This window comes from Lepus europaeus, chromosome 3 (assembly GCF_033115175.1).
Source record: "Lepus europaeus isolate LE1 chromosome 3, mLepTim1.pri, whole genome shotgun sequence".
Classification (NCBI taxonomy): Eukaryota; Metazoa; Chordata; class Mammalia; order Lagomorpha; family Leporidae; genus Lepus; species Lepus europaeus.
The window spans coordinates 47950536-47971529 of record NC_084829.1 but is presented as its reverse complement, the minus strand read 5'-3'; the positions used below and the strand labels follow the sequence as shown (position 1 = coordinate 47971529).

Here is a 20994-nt window from a genome sequence, read left to right as displayed (position 1 = left end):
TAATACCCTCCATGTCTCAGTAGGTTGATATGGAATATTGCTAACATTTTTGTCGTTTTATTTTTATTTACTTTGTGATTATATCTATTTCATTTCTTTTATTTTTAGCAGGTAATTTATCTTTCTAATGCATCCCTACTAGTATTTGGCATCAGCATTTTACAATATCAAAATAAATCAACCATGTTTTTCCTCTTCCCTTTAAATAGTACTTTCTCATAAAAATTTACATGCTCTTAGTATAGAAAAACATTTAAAAATCACCTTTACAGTGAGGTTTTTCACTCCTATAATTGAAGGTTATAGATAGGCAAGGGAAAGAGACTGCAAGTACTATTTGGCAACATATTAGAATTGGAGGTATCAATATAAACTCGTTTCTAGCTTGATATAGATGTAGGTATATAAATAAGTATTTATAGATATGCACATATACAAATTAGTGTATACCTACAATTTCCTTGCTCTGTCAGTTGACAGGAGTTAGAAGTAATGAAACCCCAATAACAACCAGTACCTCTAGCACCTAAATATTTGTTTTTAATATCTTTCTCCAAAAACAAAAATCAGGGCTTTTTAAAGAAATGGCTGATTCCAGGACACATGCAAGAGTATGAGTCTGGGGCATTTTGTAGTGTCAGAAAATCATGAATATTTTTAAAAAGAAAGCAGCACCCCATGATAACGCAGTATACAAAGTGACAAAGTAGTCAACAGAAAGAATTCCCAATGGCCAAATTTGGAACAATTTGAGCAAAAAAGTTAATTATAACCCAAAGTAAAAAGCAAAGAAAGAAATATCCGCACAGTCATAAGTCCCTACCAACATAGAGGATTGATTGAATGAATGAATAGAAAGAATATACCGTTATTCTGAGGAGAATTCCAAATAACGTAAACAGACTCCAACCTCAAGGAGGAAGGAGGTGAAGTATAACTCCCTACTCCTAAAATATGAACAGCACATAGTGATTTCTATTCCAAAGAATACAGTGTGGAAGATAGTAAATTATTAAACAAGCACTACTTTAGGTGGGAATCAATGTTCAAATCAACAGAATTAATCACACTGACATGATGTGATGGAAATGGCACTTTATCTCTATATTCTTCCTCTCCAAAACCTTTATCCCCAGTCAAATCATGAGACAAACATCAGAATATTAAAAAAAAATGAGGAACATTCTAAAAAGTATCTGACTAGTGCTCCTCAAAGCTGTCATGGTCATCAAAGACAAGAAAAGTCTGAGAAACCATCCCAGCCAGAAGGGGCCTAAAGAGACATGACTACTGAATGTAATGTGGTATCCTTAATGTGGATCTTAGAACAGAAAAAAGGACATGAGAAGTCTGGATAAAGTATGGAACTCAATTGATAATATTATATCTGAATTGTTTCATTACTATAACAACTATGTCATACCAATATAAGATAATAATAAGGTAATTTGAATGTGGTTTATAAGGAAATTTCTGTGCCACCTGCAGATTTTCTATAATCAAACTTTTTAAAATTAAGAAGTTTATTTTTTTTAAAAATCACTAACAATACCATAATCTAGTAATAAACTCAAATATTTTAATACAGATTTCATCCCTTTTCTATGCACATATTTTTATTTTTCAAAGTGGTCTCATGCTATACATAATTTCCCCCTTAATGATTAGTGAATGTATTTCCATGTCATTATAATCCTACAATACAATTTGTATTACATCAGAGTAGTTCATGTTGAGGATATGTCATATATTATTTAGTTAATTATATATTGGAATCTTCACTCATCTCTAAATCTAAGGAAATATGACAAATGGAGAGAGTGAGAAAAGAGCAATTCTGACATGTTTGCTCATTGTAATAAAGAAGTAGGTCTGCCTGATACTACGGGGCGGGGGAGAAACACAATGGGCAAAGAACACAGACACTAGTCTGAGCTTCATAATTAACTTTGAATGTGGCTTTGAAGTCTGAATCTCTATAGTTCCTAGTGTCCTTATTTCTAAAATGGACCACATCGTTATTCAACATTCCTAAAATCTATCATTGTATATTTTTCAAAATGACTATTTCTTAGAAAATTGACCAAGTATATGTAACTCGATAGAGTGTGACACATTTCCTTTACTGAATAACCCAAAACTCCCCATCATGTGGCACTAATGGAATACATTATATGAAATGACAGGAAGATCTGAGGACTGGATGCCGAGGTGCCTCTTTTCTCTAAAGGAAAGGGAATACTGGTCTATGAATGTTGCAAAGAAATTCCGTTCAGCTGAACACAAGGAAAGGCAATCTAACCATGGAATGGGCTTCCCAGAAAAATAAATGAGTTCTTAGATGTGGCTAGTATAGCATTGACCAAGTGGAGAACCACCATGGATATTACAAATATTATTCATGTACTCAGTAGGAATTCAAACTGAATGGTTGAAGTTCCTAAAGTTGTATTTATGAAATGTATGAAATTTGTATACTTTAAACAAAAGGTTTCCGGGAAAAAATTAAAGTCAGACACAGAAAGACAAAAAAAAATTTAAACGGATAGAATCTTTCTTTAATCTTGTATACACCATCATGCTTTAGATCTGCCCTTAAGCATCATTCCTATTTCTGAGCCCTCTACTGTCTCATTGGCCTCTTAAATGAAGAATCAATTCCACTAGAAAAAATAAAAGGCCTCTGTTAAGAGGATGAGTCCTTTGGCTTGTTTGTATGCATAGATGGGTTCCTCTCTAGGCATCTAATGAAGAACAGGTCCTTTCTCTGTTATTAAAAAAGTCTGCTTGCAACATCTCCCGAAGATCAATCTTCTCTATGAAGTTGTTCTGAAAGGAACAGAAAGTTTGGAAAGCAGGTCTCTAGTACACAATCAAACTTTAAAATTTGTCCTCAATATGTCTTTATATTCTTTCTAGAGTACCCACTGATGAAAATCTAAAATAGGCAAAACAAAAATTTTAAAAAAGGAAGATACACAGACATACAAGTATACAGTAATAACAAAATTTGAAGCTGATCTGATCTGAGGGTGAGGGTTCCTTACTCTCACACCTCTGGGTGCTAAAGGAGGAACTGTACCTGGTAGAAGTGTTCTCTCTCATAAGGTGAAGGACACCCCTGTTTTCCATTTCAAGTCGCATCATGTGTGTGTTTCCCCACCCTGACCTGCTCTCTTCAGGGGAAAAAAAAAAAAACAAAAACCTGCTACCTAATGTATGTCAAGGAGTGTTTGTTTCTGAAATTCTTGCAGGAGGAAATAAGATATCCAAAGTTAAATGGCTTGAGAAAGTGCTCCGAAGTGAGGGATGGAAGAGGAAAATGCGCGGGGGGGGGGGGGGGGGGGGGGAGTCCAGGAGCCTGAAACCAGCTTTAAGAATTCTCTATCCTTAAACCTCAGAAGTACAGAAAGCGAATGTAATGATTTAATGAAAGTCCATATGTTGCCCGTAGATCTTCACTTTACACACACACACACACACATCCAAAGTCACACTTCTATGTGCAAATGCTTCCTCTCCAGTCACCACAGCAGAGAAGGATGCAGGCAGTCCCAGGGGACCACGAATGGGTGGGATCTCTGGTAGCCCTCAGCTCCAGGGGACTAGCCTGCAGGGGTGATAGGGCAGAAGGCATTGCAAAGAAATCCTTTGCATGCTTTGTGGTATGTTAAAAATGCAGCATCATCCTCTCTGTTCATTTTCTTCTGACAAAAAGCCTAAGTCAAGGGCTCAGAGAACCGAGCGGGGCAAGAGGGCTGCCTCCCCAGCCCGAGCGCTATTGGCATCTTCACCCATTTCCTCTCCCATTCATTCTAGCCAGGAGGGAAGAGGGAAAATAAAACTCTAAAAATAACTGCCAGTATTTAAAAAAAGAAAAAAAGAAAGGAAAAGAAAGAAAGAAAAAGAAAGAAAAGCTTAGCTATCCCCCCGCCCAAAAAAAAAAAAAAAAATCCTGCTCCCGCCCTTCACTTCTCCCGCCTCCCTCCCTCCCCCCATGGGACACATGTCTGCTTCTTACAACACCGAGGCACATGGTTCCAGTTAGGCACCGAACCCCACCAGGAACGAGAGGAAATCCACCTCTGTGGGACGCTCCGCACGGAAACACCTCCAGCGCGGGAGGCCGGGGGACTGCAGCACCGAGATGAAGGGCTAGACCGAGGGAACGCTGCTCATGCGGTGAGAGGCAGCGCGGGAGGCGGCGAGGGCGCGGGGAGGCCGGGGAGGGGGTGGGCCCCGCGGCGCCCCCGCAGCGCCCGCTGCCCGCCCCCGCGCGCGCTGTCGATATTTGCCCGCCTTGCTGCAACTTGCTGCAGTGTTTGAAAGAGTAGTAGGAGCGCATGGAGGTGGGGCCGGGGAAAGACCAGGCGGAGCGGTCGGAGGGGGGAGAGCGTGGAGGGGGTGGGGAAGCAGCGGCGGTGGGGAGGGGGGCTGGCCCCCGAGGGACGGGGATGGGGGAGAGAGGGGTAGCCCGGCGCTTACACATGTCACATGTGCTTTTTAAGACGGCCGGGAGCGCCTGCGAGCTGGATCTGGTGGAGGATGCTGCGGCAGGTGCTTCGCAGAGGGCTCCAGTCGTTCTGCCACAGGCTGGGCTTGTGCGTGAGCCGGCACCCGGTCTTTTTCCTCACCGTGCCCGCAGTCCTGACCATCACCTTCGGCCTCAGCGCGCTCAACCGCTTCCAGCCCGAGGGCGACCTGGAGCGCCTGGTCGCTCCCAGCCACAGCCTGGCCAAGATCGAGCGCAGCCTGGCCAGCAGCCTTTTCCCCCTGGACCAGTCCAAAAGCCAGCTCTATTCGGACTTACACACCCCTGGGAGGTATGGCAGGGTGATCCTCCTCTCCCCACCCGGGGACAATATTTTGCTCCAGGCTGAGGGGATCCTGCAGACCCACCGAGCCGTGCTGGAAATGAAGGTGAACCACAAGGGCTATAATTATACTTTTTCCCATCTGTGTGTGTTGAGAAATCAGGATAAGAAATGCGTGCTGGATGATATTATTTCAGTGCTAGAGGATCTCAGGCAGGCTGCCGTCTCCAATAAGACAACAGCCAGGGTGCAAGTGAGGTATCCCAACACTAAATTAAAGGTATGCTCCTCCTGCATGCTTCTGCCAATTAAAGAGGCAGCACTTCATTTCTTGCCCTAAACAAGCAAAGAAAATGCAGAGGTCTCATCCTTAAGACTCGGAAGCTGACGCTTCTTTCATTTCTGGTGGGGGGCAAAGATGGGCAACCGAGCGAAGAAAACAGGCAATGAATGGCACGAATAGATATAAAGAAATTCGATGCCAAACCAAAAAAAAAAAAAAAAATTGCCAAAAATGAACCAAAAAAAAAAAAAAGGAAAAAAAAGTTTCTGAGACCCTGCAATTACATCTTTGTTCAGGGTTAATAAATCAGTGAATGGAAGGGGGAGGGGGAATCCTGATCAATTTGGGGGATTTCTTTTCATACGGGGCTCAATGTATTTCTTATTACTGATTACACATCTCACCTGGTGCCATATCCGCCTATTTACATCTTCAGCTTGGCTTGATTTTGACATGTAGGGAGTTTGTATTCTGGTGCCCTGTGAATGTATGTCTGAAAGCAGTGGGATATGACTGTAGTGGGGATTCCAGGAATTATGTGTATGTGAGTTTGCATAGCCAAAGAAGCAGAATTTTTTTTTTACATATCAAAGTAGGGATCTGCACCTACATTATGTGCTAGTTCACTGGGTCCTATTACCTTTCTTTTCCATAAAATGTCCAAACCAAAGCATGATTATTATAATGACTTAACAATAGAAAAGAAAAATTTGCATGGTCAGCAAAAATTGCAAAGAATGAGTATTTCAACCTTAAATATATTGTGTCTCTTTAGACCCTCAGTTCAAATTTTGTTGCTCAAATGTTGTTTCTGAACTCATTCTACACTGTCAGGATTGAGCTGCTGCAGGCAATGAGGCATGCAGTCTCCAGGTGACTGAAGTTTCAGGGACAAATGTGACTTCCAAGAGAGTCACTGCACCATTTGTATGCTTGACCCTGTGCATGCTCAGAGGCTGCACAACCAAGAATTCCCAAGACAGGTGTTTCCCAAGAAGAAGAAATGCTCCTTCTTCTAAAATGTGTAAGGATATACTTTCATGAAAATAATGTTAAAAGAAAAATCCAATTTTCAATGCATGGACAGCCCAATATAAAAGAAAATCCTTTATTATTTGTTCAAATAGCATCTATACACAAATAAAATAATTTTGAGAAATTTTGAGATTAAAAATAACCCTTTCCTGGATAAAGAAGGAGTTAATGTGTTCAGAAACTAGATTCCTTAGGAACCCCAACCTGCCTCCTTTTCCTAAGGTGCACTTGTTTAGATGGATCCAGGGGATGGCAAGAGTTTCAGCTTTACACAGCTGAGCATCCCCTTGATGTTATTGAAACTAGATAGATGATTCATCATCTTTAAATCTAGGCAAGGGCTTGCTTGCTTCACACTTATTGATGGGAGCATGATGGATATGTGTGGTTGGGCAGCATGCTTTTCATTTCCTGAATCCTTTGCCATCAACATTATTGCTTGCTAAAGAAAGGATGTGGTGGAGAGGTAATCTTCCTAGCCCATAAACCTTTAACTGAGTTATTCCTGTGCCAATCATCTGGACTTTAAAAAAAAATTGAAACTATTACATATTTAAACTTCAATTTGTTTTTCCTTATTTAGTCAATTTTCAGTTCATTAACATGCATTATTAGTTGAGTATCTTACTGCATTTATTCATCAGTACTTTCCAGGTGTAAGAACTTTGTCAAATCAGCCACTGTGTACGTTTTGTTTATCTGGCAATATCATTTTGACATTTACAGTGCAAATCCATGAGGTATTCAGTCCACTCCCTTAATAATCATTGGATCTACTCCTGTAATTACTCTTCTAGGCACATGAAACCAAATTTGTGCAAGAAAAGCAAAATTCTAAGTCTTATGGAGCTTAAAAGTGGTGGATGTCAGCATCCTTACCCAGGGTTACCTGCAAATAGGAACTGCCATCTTGGGATACACCAATTAGCCAACACAATGCCAGGCTTGTAATAGCTACTGCATCCAAACTTTATGACTGGTTATTTGATCAATAAACATCTTAGTGGGAGTCAGTGAATAATCACCAAAAATGGAATAATTGATTACAAATGTTATTACAGTAACAGTAGAATTATTCCATCAATCATAAAATGAACAGAAGTGTTGAACATGTGTGAAAGGTCTCATTCTGTTATATTCTAATATCTATTCTAATATCGGTGTTTCCTCAGATATGTTGGTTTGACTTTCTCTGCATGGAATCTGTGGAGTGGTCCTTAAAATGTGTCTAGGTAAATGAGCCTTTTGTGATCTTCTGAGAGCAATGAATTCTCTCAAAGGTCCAGACATAATTTCACAGACACTCATGAAATGAAAAGTATTTCATGAGTACCATCTATGCCTAGAATTCTCCTAGAGGATCTCCAAGGACTCTGAGGATCAACACCTTGACACAGAGCAACATGAGTTGCCTTTTGTTTTGATTTATGTAGTGTATAGAAATTATTTCAACTCACATTTGACAGAAGTTCTTGAACTATGCCTCTGTAATGCTACTGCATGCTAAGGTTTGAGAACTCGTGTACAAAGTTTGAGGGGAATTTTTATGCGAATGTTTTAGCCCTCTAATTTATTTTGCTTTCCTCTATTATACATGGGTCACCACACTTCCCAACTCTATATAATATGAAAAATGTTAGTTACCCGAAATTGCTACTGGTTGGCAGGCATCAGAAGTTGAGGAAAATTGCAGAATAAATAGCAGTGTCTGGATAATATGAGTGGGAAGTAGCGATCACTTGACATGAAAGAAACAGCCATTAGGAGCTGGAGGATAGTCTGAAGATGTGTAAGCACTGAATGATAAAGAAAATTATGAGAAACCTGAATTGTGAAAATCAAAAGGTTATCTTCGAAATATCATTAAAACACCAAAGTAGCCCTGAGCACAGAAAGGTTTAGAACTTCTGATAAACATGAATGTCTTAACAAGCTGCTCCAGACTATTAGGCCCACAGAAAGTTGCCATGTATGCAAATCCAAAGAGAGACTTAGATAAAGTTGGTATGAAAAAAGTAGTAGTCAGCTTAGGCTACTACAGAAGAAATGAAATATACACAGAATTTCAAAAGCTATGTAGAAAAGATACCACAATTTGAGGTCCCTACACTTATATAATACAAACTCTATAATTATTCCTTTCATTGTGATATATAAGTTATATCCCTGATTAGGCACAAAGGTCATGTCATATATTTCTTTTGTGCAAATCACTCCTCCCACCCTAATTTAGTCTGAGTGGTAGACAAGGTAGTAGATAGTATTCACAATGAAATTCATTATTTTATTAAGTTGTGCATTTACACTGCATATCACAAGACTATCATACATTTTCAACACTCTGTGGTATGCTTTTGTTTTAAAGGTATGACCCATATTCTCCAGATTTCCATAAAATGCCCTTGAACCCACTAATTTAGCAGTGATTTATTTACTTAATAAAACATGCTTATCATACATATCATGAAAAGTAATCCAGAGTGGCCAGGTTGGATTTTTAAGTAAAATGCTTAACATAATGCTGAAACCAGAGCCTTGATTAAAATGAGACATTCAAAAATCCTTCAGCAAGGACTATTCTGCACTCCAGGAAACACTTTCATTATTAGTCAAGAAGCTCACACTGTTGCAGGTAATATTTCTGTGTTTCATAGGTAACCCATGATAACCTCATTTTTCCACCTGGCTACTCCACAATAGTAATAATCCTCACGTGCCCCCAGTTCTTTCTTTTGACTACAACAAAAAACACGATAACTAGGAAGCAGACACATGTGATCTTTGGACATGGTTTTGACTATGAGTCCATATCTCAACATCCTGGCAAAGTGGTGATAAAGAAATGAAGTTAATTTGATTTCCCTGTAGCCTTCCCATTATATTCAATTAATAACCACACCTATGAACAGATGTTTAAGTGAAGCCAGTATACACATCAATGCACCACATTTAAGAACAGGAGCAAAGGTAAACTTTCTTGCTTCTTAACAGAAGACATTATTTTGGATATATTTTAGGCACTGCCTCCAGGTTTAGAAGGTGTTACAATTCATTATTAGTTATAATCTAAATGAAAGGACAATATAAGCCAACATGAAAAATGAGAATCAGCATTATTTTTAAGGATTTCCAAGAAAAGGTGTTCTAGAGACTTCTTTCCCCTATGTCATTCTAAAATTTAAGACATGCATGTCAGGAACTCTCCAATATTTTGACTTAGGCTTACCTATATGACTCTGTCTCTTAATAGGGGGAAACATCACTATCTTTTGAATGGTTGGTTTGTGTCCTAAGTGGTGCTAGGTATTTTATACATAGTATGTCATTTAATTTTTACAAGTTTATAAGTCAGGGGGAATATTTTTATTCCCATATTCTATGTAAAATAATTGAAGGCCAGTAGGTTAAATGACTTCCATGATATTTTGAAACTAGTATATGTTGGGGCTGGGATTTTAAATATAGGTTTCTCATATCAAGGTGCATATCCTTAAACATAGTGCTTTATCATGTTCTAGCACATGTGGAACTGTTCTCTGTCACTACAGCCCTTTCTGCTAACAAGTAGGGCCATAATTCCTTAGAAGTCTCAAATTTTAAAAGAACACTAATTAGCTTTCACACCATCAGCTTTTCTCAGAATGTCCTCATAAGAAAGTGACATGGAGTGCAGCTTCCAGTTTGGGCAGACTCCTACTATCTGCCTGATATGAAACCTGCCACAGAAAGTTTAGCAAATTACTCATTGGCTACTGATTTCACCTTTAATGTTATTTCCCACCAACTCAGAACTAAATTAAGGCTCCAGGTTCAACTAAACGTGGAATGCTCATAATGTGGCCCAAGGTTTTCAGCCAAGCATTCCTGATACAACCAAGCTTGGATATTTCTGGCTTACTTTGTAACTGAAAAAAAAAATTGTTAAGATAGCAACAGTACATGCACTCAAAATTGAGAAATATTCTGGAGACCTGAGTTCTTACCCCAGGTCTTTAAAGACTAGTTGAATTACATTAAACAGGTCTCATAAATGATTTGGGTGTCAGCTTCTAAATCTATAGTGAACATAACCTAGTTAGGGGATTGCAAGGATTCATGTCAAACAACGCAGTTCTATGACTGTTAGGCAACATAATAGGATGCAGTTATTAACAGTGAATTTGATGACTTTGTTCTAGGATACACAAGAGGTCTTCAAAAAGCTCATGGAAAATGTATATTAGAAAAAATGTAGTTTTTGCATTTTTGTAAAAAATAACATTTTAATTGCATTTTTTCTACGAATTTTTTGAAATACCCTCAGATTTCCTTGGGAGTCAAGTATATGTGCTTGATTAGATTTGAACAATACTACTGAAATCTATTAATTACAATGTCTGAACTCAATGATTGTACATATGTATTTCCTGGTCACCACATCAGGGTTAAATCATTGACTATTCTCAGCACCAAACGTGTGCTAGTCTTGCTTTATAGTAGGCCCTCATTCCTGCTTCTTGGCTGTAGCAAAGACTCACTTTAAACAAATTAAATATTTTTCATAGGTGCTTACTCATATTCTTTATATTCTTTTCCATTTTTGATATTCAAGGACAAAGGATTAAGAAAAAAAAAAAAAAGACAGACTGGAAATGGTTTTCTGCATTTTCCTTCCCATTTTCTTACCCTCAGCTGACTGATGACAGTTTTGTCAGTGGTCCTGGACCACTAAGGGCTTGGAGTAGCAGTGGAAGAAGTCAAGGCAACCTGCCAAAGGACAGAAGTACACGAGGGGGCTAAGCTCCGCCCCAGCCCCTACCCTGGGACTTTAACCAACAATTCATTCTAACAGTTATTTTCTTAATCTTTTTCATTGTTAAAGATTATTACAACTGAAACAATCTTTATGTTATGCTTTTCAAAATACACTGTGTTTGGAGACTGTTTTTCATTTTAATTCATTAGCTATTATGTGGTAATTCGACCACATGGTTTTGAATTGTATTCTAGAGTTGATTAGCATATGCTAGACCTAATACATCTGCAATATACAACTACAATGCTTCCTATAAAAATTTTATCTTTATCTTGAATATTATTTATGTATTTATTTGAGAAGTAGACAGAGTAGATGGACAGGGAGAACTCCCATCTGCTGGTTCACTCCCCACATGCCAACAGCAGCCAGAGCTGGATGGAGCCAACCTGAGAGCTAGGAACTCAATCCATGCCTCCCACACAGAAGACAAGGACTCAATATTTTGAGCCATAATTGGTGACTCCCAAGTTATGCATTGCCAGGGAACTGGAGTCAAAAGTCAGAGCCAAGGACCAGAGTTGTGGCATAGTGGGTAAGGGCACTGCAACACTGGCATCTCATTTGAATGCCAATTCAAGTTTCAGCTGCTCCACTTCCGATCAAGCTCCCTACTAAAGGTCTTGGAAAAGTAGTGGGAGATGGCCCAAGTCCTTCGACCCCTGAATCAGGTGGGAGACCCAGAAGAAGCTCCTGATTCCTGGCCTCAGTCTGGCCTAGCCCTGGCCATTGCAGCCATTTGGGGAGTGTACCAGTGAATGGAAGATCTCTGCCTTTCAAATAAACAAATAAATAGATCTTTTAGAAAATTTTAAAAAGGAAGCCAGAGCTAGGAAACAAATGCAATTACTCCAACAAGGAATGCCACTGGGCTAAATACCCTCTCTATAAATATTTTTAAAGAAGAAATCTGAGATTTCCTAGCATCTAAATTTGCTAATGATGACTGTTGATTGAAGAGCAGTATGTTTCTTCCCTAATTTAACCAAACAAATCATCCAGGCTCCCTTCCCAGGTGAAATCATGGAAGAGACTCATTTATCTGATTGTAGTCCAGGCAAAAGTAATTTCTAGGTAATGCTTCTGACTTAAGATTTTCCAAATTACTTTCTAAGCCACAATATCAACTTCATTTATTTTCTAAGACCTTGCTCCTCAAAGTGCTATGCATGGACCAGTGGCATTAACATTAGGTAGTAACTTGATAGAAATTAAAACTTTCCAGGGCTAGCCACAAACCTGCTGAGCAGAACTTGGATTTAACAAGAAATCCAGGTGATTTATGCACAAATTATAGTTTGAAAAGCTCAGACGCAAAATCTAAGGCTGACAGTGCTCCTAGTCTGTAACTTGAATTTAAAGCAACATGCATTGCTTCATACCAAAAACTCAATAACAGACCAAAAACACTATAAGAAAATGGAAGTATTGAGATTCTCACCATTATCGTTAGATGTGTACTAGAAACAGCAAAGAAATATCTGGAGAATTATCAAGCAGCTATTCAACAATGAAAAAAAAAATTCTCCTTTCTATCATCTACAGTTGGGCTTGTCAGCTGGTTAAGCTCAAAGTTGATTAATACTGTTTGCTGTTTTCTTAAAATGTTGAAATTAAATCTACCAATCTTTTTAAGAAAAGAATCATCAGTGTTTTCTTCTCAAGCCCTTCTGCAGTTATTATAGCTGCATTTAGCTCTACTTAGTCCAATTATGTTAATAGTACATGAGAACACAAGTATAGGAACCATACATAGGAGCAAGAATATTTGGGGAAAACGAAATACAAAATTACAGCAGGATATACCTTTAAAGTGGCACTGTAATCCATGCTTTTTCAGACGAGATTATTATGGTAGAGTTGTTCATTGAAATCAAGGTTCATTCTTTCTCACTCAGATGAATTCAGGGCTTCTGAAAGGTGTCTGATGAGCAGCACTCACAAATAAATGGACTGTGTTTAGTTACAGAATTTGTACTGGAACAGAGTTTCCTCTCGAGAGCTCCCTCCCAACTTGGAGCAGCCTCACCTGGGATCTTCTAACTTATTTCAGCTGTCTCAAAAGTGATAGGCAGAGGATAGCTGTTTTGTTTTGTTAAGATTTTATTTATTTGAGAGGTAGAGTTACAGACAGAAAGAGGGAGAGACAGAGAGAGAGGTCTTCCATCTGCTGGTTCATTCCCTAAATGGCTACAACGGCCAGAGCTGCGCCCATCTGAAGCCACGAGCTAGGTGCTTCTTCCAGGTCTCCCACGCAGGTGCAGGGGCCCAAGGACTTAAGCCATCTTCTACTGCTTTTCCAGGCCACAACAGAGAGCTGGATGGAAGAGGAACAGCCAGGATATGAACCAGTACCCAAATGGGATGCCAGTGCCCACAGGCGGAGGCTTACCCACTACACCACAGGGTTGGCCCCCAGGGACAGTTCTTACCCATGGGTTCTAAAACTGTGGATTCAACCAATCATGGATTGAAAATATCTCGGGGCTGGTGCTATGGCATGGTGGGTAAAGCCACCACCTGCAGTGCTGGCAGCCCATATGGGCTCCAGTTCGAGTCCTCGCTGCTCCACTTCCTATCTGGCTCTCTGCTATGACCTGGGGAAGCAGTATAAGATAGTCCCCAAGACCTTGGGCCCCTGCACCCATGTGGGAAACCCAGAAGAACATCCTGGCTCCTGGCTTTGGATCAGTGCATCTCTGGCCATTGCGGCCAACAGAGACATGAATAAGCAAAAGGAAGAACATCTCTGTCTCTCTCTCTCTCTGCCTCTACCTCTCTGTAACTCTGATTTTCAAGTAAAATAAATATTAAAAAAAGAGAAATAGCTCCCTCTCCCCACACTCAAAAAGTCAATCTGTATGCAACATGTACAGACTTTTTTTGTTCATCATTCTCTAAACAATACAGTATGGCAACTGTTTACATGGGATTTACATTTTATTAGTTGCTATAAGTAGAGAGGATTTAAAGGATATAGGAAGATAAGCATAGGTTATATGCAAGGAATTTAGTATCTGAGAGTGTCCTGGAACAAATCCCCCACAAAAACCAAGGGAAGACTGTATAGGATCCGGGTTCTGGAAAATGAGTAACCTGCTTAAAAGGCTCCCATAGCTTAAGAAGATCCAGGAATTCAAGGCAGAATGGCAATTTAAATGGATATTTAGGGCTCTACTCCAAAGCTTACTTGTCCTGTTAAATGTCTATGTCTGTTTTCTCACCTCACCAGATCTCATAATTACATGGAAAAGGAGAATGTTCAGTGCTTGTCAATTCAGGTTATACGAACGTGAGCAAGATGTACTTTTATTTTTAGATTTATTTATTTGAAAGTCAGTTACAGAGAGAGAGAAGGAGGGAGAGGGAGGGAGGGAGAAAGCAAGAGAAAGGAAGGAAGGGAGGGAGGGAGAGAGAGAGAGAGGAAGGAAGGAAGGAAGGAAGGAAGGAAGGAAGGAAGGAAGGAAGGAAGGAAGGAAGGAAGGAAGATATATCTTCCATCTTCCATCTGCTGGTTCACTCCCCAAATGGCCACAATGGCTGGAGCTGGGCCTATCCGAAGCCAGGAGCCAGGAGCTTCTTCTGGGTCTCCCATGTAGGTGCACAGGCCCAAGGACTTGGGCCATCTTCTACCACTTTCTCAGACCATAGCAGAGAGCTAGATTGGAAGTGGAGCAGCCAGGACTTGAACTGGCACCTATGTAGGATGCTGGCCCTGAAGGCGGTGGCTCTACTCACTATGCCACAGTGCTGGCCCTGAGCAAGATATACTTTATAGTGAATAGATAATATTCAAAAGTCACTCATATATGTGTTCATTTAGGTAACTACTGTTTTGCTACTTTTCAGGTACAATGTTGGCCACTAGAGATTCAGGAAAAAGCAAAACAGATGTGGCTGTTGCCCTGAAGGAGATTGAGTCTAGCGAAAAGAAAAAAAAATTTTAAAAATGCTATAAGACTACATTCAAGTGGGGGTGGTAGAAATAAGCTTCCTGAGGAAGTGATCGTGAGCTGATTGGAGGAGTGAGAGGGAGTTAATGTGAAGACATGGGTTAGGTGTTGGAGACAAGAGTGTGATGGGAAGAGTGTGGTACCTTAAAAGCTTTGAACGAAAACTAATATGGATGGAGACAAATGAGTGGTAACAGCAGTAAGGGCCATTTGAAGAACTTCTTGAGAGTCAGCGTATGTAGCCTAACTTAGATCAGAGTTTTTGGATCCAGATTGGCTAATTTACAACTTACCTCTAATTCCACTAACCCCATGCCTTTGGGAACATTTTTCAGCCTCTTTGTAACTCAGTTTTCATATAGTATTGAGTGTATTAAATGACTTCATAATAACTAAAGCAGTGCTCCTCACTCTAATTGTCACCCAGAGATACTTTTTTTTTTTTTTACAGGCAGAGTTAGACAGTGAGAGAGAGAGACAGAGAGAAAGGTCTTCCTTTTCCATTGGTTCACCCCCCAAATAGCCGCTATGGCTGGTGCCTGCCGCCAGCGCGCTGCGCCGATCTCAAGCCAGGAGCCAGGTGCTTCCTCCTGGTCTCCCATGCGGGTGCAGGGCCCAAGCACTTGGGCCATCCTCCACTGCCCTCCTGTGCCACAGCAGAGAGCTGGACTGGAAGAGAAGCAACCGGGACAGAATCCGGCACCCCAACCAGGACTAGAACCTGGGCTGCCGGTGCCGCAGGCGGAGGATTAGCCAAGTGAGCCACGGCACCAGCCAAAATACTTTTTAAAAACGCAGATTCTGCTTAGGTAAGTCTGGAGTAGGAAAGATTCTGCATTTCTAGTAAGATTCCATTGATGCCCATGAGCCACTCTCTGAGTAGGGAAGATATAAGGCACTTATAACAGGATCTTCTTCATTGGAAACTCATAACAAATGCTAATGGTCAACTCCCTGAGCACTGATAGTCTGCCTTTATGGAACTGACTAATTGACTTTCTTGTCAACTCATGCTTAGATGAAAAAAAAAATTTTTTTGTTTTAACCCTCAAAGCTGAAATTCTTTCTGTTTCATTATAGTTATTGCTATTTCCTTGGTAGTAAATACAATATAATGGATCTTTTGCTCTGAAGAACTGGAGCTGTCTCCAAGGTTGTCATTCTGAATGTGACCTGTCTGTGGAAAGGATGGTAAAAAGCAGAAAAAGAAGATGTTAGACCTTGGCCTTCATGAGCATTGTGTCTCAAAGTATCTTGGAAGTTGTATTTTTATGATGTTCTTGATAAAACTAGTTTTGACCACCTTATTCCCTCTTTGCTTTTGTGATGTAATGATTCTACCTCCACTTCCACAATTATACTCTACTCCTTACCAGCTCACTTTCATTTCTATTTTGATAGGTGTATTTTTTCCCTCAAAACATTCTTTTTCATTGCCTCTTTCTTCAGTGTTCTTGAAGCCAAACATGCTATTTTCTTTCGTGTCTATAACACTTTTGTGGTATCTCTGTCTTGCTATGTAGTCAAGCTCAAAACGTCAGTCATCTATCATTAGTTCTTCCTTTCTCCCACCCTACCCACTTAAAACATATACACAGTAATACGTAATTAATTATCAGATCCTGAGCATTCTGCAACAGTGGTTCTGAAAGTGTAATCCTTATATCCGCAGCATCAACATCACCTGGAATCTTGTTAGAAATGCAGATTCACAAACCCCATCTTGATCTGCTGATATTCTGAGGGTGAGGCCCAAGAAGCCCTAGAGGAGTCTCTGATTTCTACTGAAGTGTGAGAACTACTGTTCTACAGTGCTCTTTTATATTTTTTAAGATTTATTTTATTTGAAAGGAAGAACTACAGAGAAGCAGAGTTAGAGAGAGAGAGAGAGAGAGAGAGAGAGAGAGAGAGAGGTGTCTTCCATCTGCTGGTTCACTCCCCAGATGGCTGCAATGGCCAGAGCTGTGCCTATCCAAAGCCAGAAGCCAGGAGCTTCTTCCAGGTCTCCCATGCAGGTGCAGTGGCCCAAGCACTTGGGCCATCTTCCACTACTTTCCCTTTCCTAGACCATAGCAGAGAGCTGGATCAGAAGTGGAGCAGCCAGGACTTGAACCAGAACCCATAAAGGATGTCAGTACTGCTGGCGATGGCTTTACCCGCTACGCCACAGTGCTCTGTCTTGACTGTATATGGGAGTCCTAGATGGAACTTTAAAATTTCAGATGAGGGGGTTCCATCTCCAAATATTCTTCCTTAATTAACTTGGGGTGGCCTGGGCGTTGTGACTTTTTTTTTTTTTTGACAGGCAGAGTTAGTGAGAGAGAGAGAAGGAGAAAGGTCTTCCTTCCGTTGGTTCACCCCCCAAATGGCCGCTACAGCTGGCGCGCTGCACTGATCCGAAACCAGGAGCCAGGTGCTTCCTCCTGGTCTTTTATGCGGGCGCAGGGCCCAAGCATTGGGCCATCCTCCACTGCCTTCTTGGGCCACAGCAGAGAGCTGGACTGGCAGAGGAGCAACCGAGACAGAATCCGGAGCCCCAACTGGGACTAGAACCCAGGGTGCTGGCACCGCAGGAAGAGGATTAACCTAGTGAGCCGCGGCGCTGGCCCATTGTGACTTTTAAAACCCTTCTGATGATTCTAATAAATTACTAAGATTGAGGACCAAAGTCTCTTTTTCACACTTCTTTTCCTTTGCATTTTCCCATCTATAGGTGGGGACTTCATTACTTCTTATCTATCTTATTTATGTGCAAATATTATCTCTCTCTTTATTTCATACAACCTAGTCTATGTAACAAGATTGTCACATGTTTCTCTTGATTATATTTTCCCCTAATCAACTCTTATGAGAGTTTCCATTTCCTAGAAAGAGACAACAGTTCCTGATCATGGTCATTAAGAACTTCCCTTGGCTGAGTCTTCCATTTCACTTGTGGTTTCAGGTGACATTACATCACACATTGCAACAAATAAAAGCAAACATACCCTAAGCTGCATGTACACTATGACCCTTACTTGGATTTTCTCTCACACCGTCAAAATCAAATATCTCTTAAAAGTTGAGGTCCCCAGATCAACTGTTTCATGCTTTCCATAGAACCTCTCTAAGAGCTTCCAGAAACAGAAAGGACTTTCATACACTTAGAAGATATATAGTTTAACCTGTTTTGTAGAATTATAGTGAGTCTCTGCTGAACTATAACAGTATTGCCTCATGAACTTATTGGGCAGCTAATGCCTTCTCTGCATTAATTAATTTGCCTGTAAGGATACAGCCAACAAGAAAAAAGTCTGCAGGGCAAGCCCTTGGGGAAAGTAGGAAAGGAATAAGACAACATTCTATTCCAGTCCATCTGACATAATATGGCTATATCTAAGCCCAAAAAAGAGAGGACTACATTGGAAGCTGTTTCCACAAGTTTTTTCTGAAATATATGAGGCACAGCATCACAACTTCCAGTTTAGAAAACAAAGGGCCGCCAGAAAAGGAAGAGATATTTTGTACAATTCTACATAGTATCCATATGGCTTAGGTCAAGAGAGACTTCAGAGAGCCAAATGTGGTGTATGCACCTGGTAAGGTTGCCAGATTTAGCAAATAAAAATACTGCACAACACGCTACATTTTAATTTCAAGCAAAAAAAAAAAAAAAGAGTATGCTTTAGTAAAACTATGTAATAAATACTGTATTTTTGCTTCCCAAAATCTAGATTTAATTGGGTGTTCTATATTTGATTTGGCAATTCTCACACTAAGATAACTCACAAAATCACATCTGGGACTTCAGCGTGGACCTCAGACTGTCAGGAGCAATTCTAACTCTCAGTAGTGGTAATCAGCCAGGGGGCTAGAGAGGAAGATCATGAAATATCTTGTTGGAGACTAGTTAGAGATAGCCTAAGGTCCTGAGAAATACACAGGTGAAAGTTTGCAGGGGCCAGGGTCTTATTTGAATGCAGTTTGGAGAGTGAAATTTAAGTTACTCGTGATTTGACCTCATTTGTCTATTTTGACCTTAGGAAAATCCATTTATGTTTATTATTTTAACAGTTCCAAGAGACTATACTGGATAAATAATACACTTTGCATAAATGCCTTTTGTTGACATTTTAACTATAAACAGATGTAATATATGAGAAAATTTGTACTAATGAAAATAATGATGGGTGCATACTAGAGAAATTCATAAATTTATAGAATGGAAATATTAGCAATCCCAAATCTGAACTTCAGGACAAAACAGGTTATCCTTTAAGTGTATAAAACATTTCACTAAAAATGCTATTAACACTTGCACAATAGTACTAGTAAGTATATGTGCTATTAAAAACTTGTCTCATTTCCTATCAATATTGTACATCTTTTAAGAATAGTTATCATATCAAACATATCATACATTTCCAGCCTTCATCGCATAGTTTAAAACCAGAGTCTGGCATAGAAGAAAGCCCTTGGTAAATGAAGTAAATATAAATGTATTTGTTTAGATATGGGATTCTCATTGAATGATGAATCAGGTGGCTTGGATCTATTTAATCCAACATTTACCATACTTTTTCACTAACAGTATAAAACATTGGATGCCATCCTAATGTTCCATATGTAGTTCTCACATAGTACCCATTCTTCATAGGAAAAGTCTAAACTGTCATTTCTCCCATCTCAGGAACCAGGTCTGCCTTTAGAGTTCACTCTAGGGCATGATCTCTTTAGGGCAGAAGTTGGTCCCCCAAGACAGAGCCTGCATAACAGAGCATCGGGACAGGGATAGCAGGGCTCAGTAAGTGCCCCTGGAGACAGACACTCACCTGCTGGAGCTCCCCATGAGAGAAGCTCAGGGTCTGAACTAGTTTAATGACCCCCTTTCATAGATAGTGCAAGCCCCTCCAAGGGAATAGCACATTAAAACCAGTATTATTAGTAGGTTGGTTCTTACTTTCATTTCATTCTATTCAACCATTTTTACCTTGGGGATTATTTTTAAGGAACTGGATTCTTTCTGGGCTGTGAAACTTTAGACTTTTTTTATTTAAGTAATCACTTTTTATCAGAATATGTAAACAGTTTCAAGTTTATATTTTTTTAGATATAACTTGACTTAAAAAATAGTCTATAAACTAACATTTCTCACCTTCCTCCCAGTAGGAAAATATTTTAGCAAATGATAAACAAATTGATAAGAGCTCATCGCTTTATCTTTCCCTCAGCTTGGTATCCTGCTAACTTATGGAAAGTGTTAAAGTTGGAAATGTTTGTTGATAATCTGACTCACTTAACCTAAAGCAATAAATGTTTTTATTGAGCTAGGTCCTGGTTTTAAATGGACTTTTAAAAGGAGTCATTTATTGATTAAGTTTCCTTTTGAAATTTTTAAGTTATATGAAGAGAATCAGCAGAGAAAAAGAGAAGTCTATTGTTTGCATATAATTCTCCATTTACTTGCAAAGTAACACTGGACATGTTACTGACTCTTTGTCCTTCAGCTTTTCTACATTAAAAAATATGATTTATATCCAGCTTGCAGATGTTCACATTTTCTAGTACTTGTAGTTTCTTAATACACTATATTTTTATTATAAACTCTAAAGCATAATACCACAGAAAAATTAGAAAACTAAGTGAAAAATCACTCACCATCCTACTAACCAATCCTTAAAAAAAATCCAGTCTTTAACTGCAAAATCCACAGTTGTCATCGTAGAGTGAATGTCTTTTTAAAATCCTGTTTCTTTTCATAGTTTCATAAACATTTTTATAATTATTTCATTGGTTGCTTCAAACTTAAGCACATAGCTATGATGTGATTGATATTGCCACTTATCTTCTTTAGAATACTTCTAGGGTAGTGTTTGGGGGGCTGATTTTTACAATCCTTGGTAGAAAGCAAACCCTTCTGACTTATACATAAAAACTATAGAATATTGCCTTCATAAGTATATTCACTTATGAAAGCAAAACACAAATATAGGTCAACAAGTGTCAAGGGAGCCAGTGTCCCAAGAAAACCTTGGCTAGAAATTAGGAAGACCTGAGTTATATATAGACCAGCTTTAAAAGCTTGCAAATTGCTTTGTTAAGGACTGCATCCAAGATTAAACATCTTAAGAGAAC

General features: G+C 39.5%; 1 protein-coding gene across 1 annotated transcript in view; it reads left to right on the top strand.

Moving 5' to 3' along the window:
- The first annotated feature begins 4494 nt into the window (after positions 1 to 4494).
- PTCHD4 (patched domain containing 4) overlaps positions 4495 to 20994 on the top strand; it is a 203264-nt gene continuing 186764 nt past the window's right edge. The window contains exon 1 of the mRNA XM_062187517.1: positions 4495 to 4920. Within this exon, the coding sequence (XP_062043501.1) occupies positions 4495 to 4920 (426 nt within the window). The remainder of the gene's footprint in view (positions 4921 to 20994) is intronic.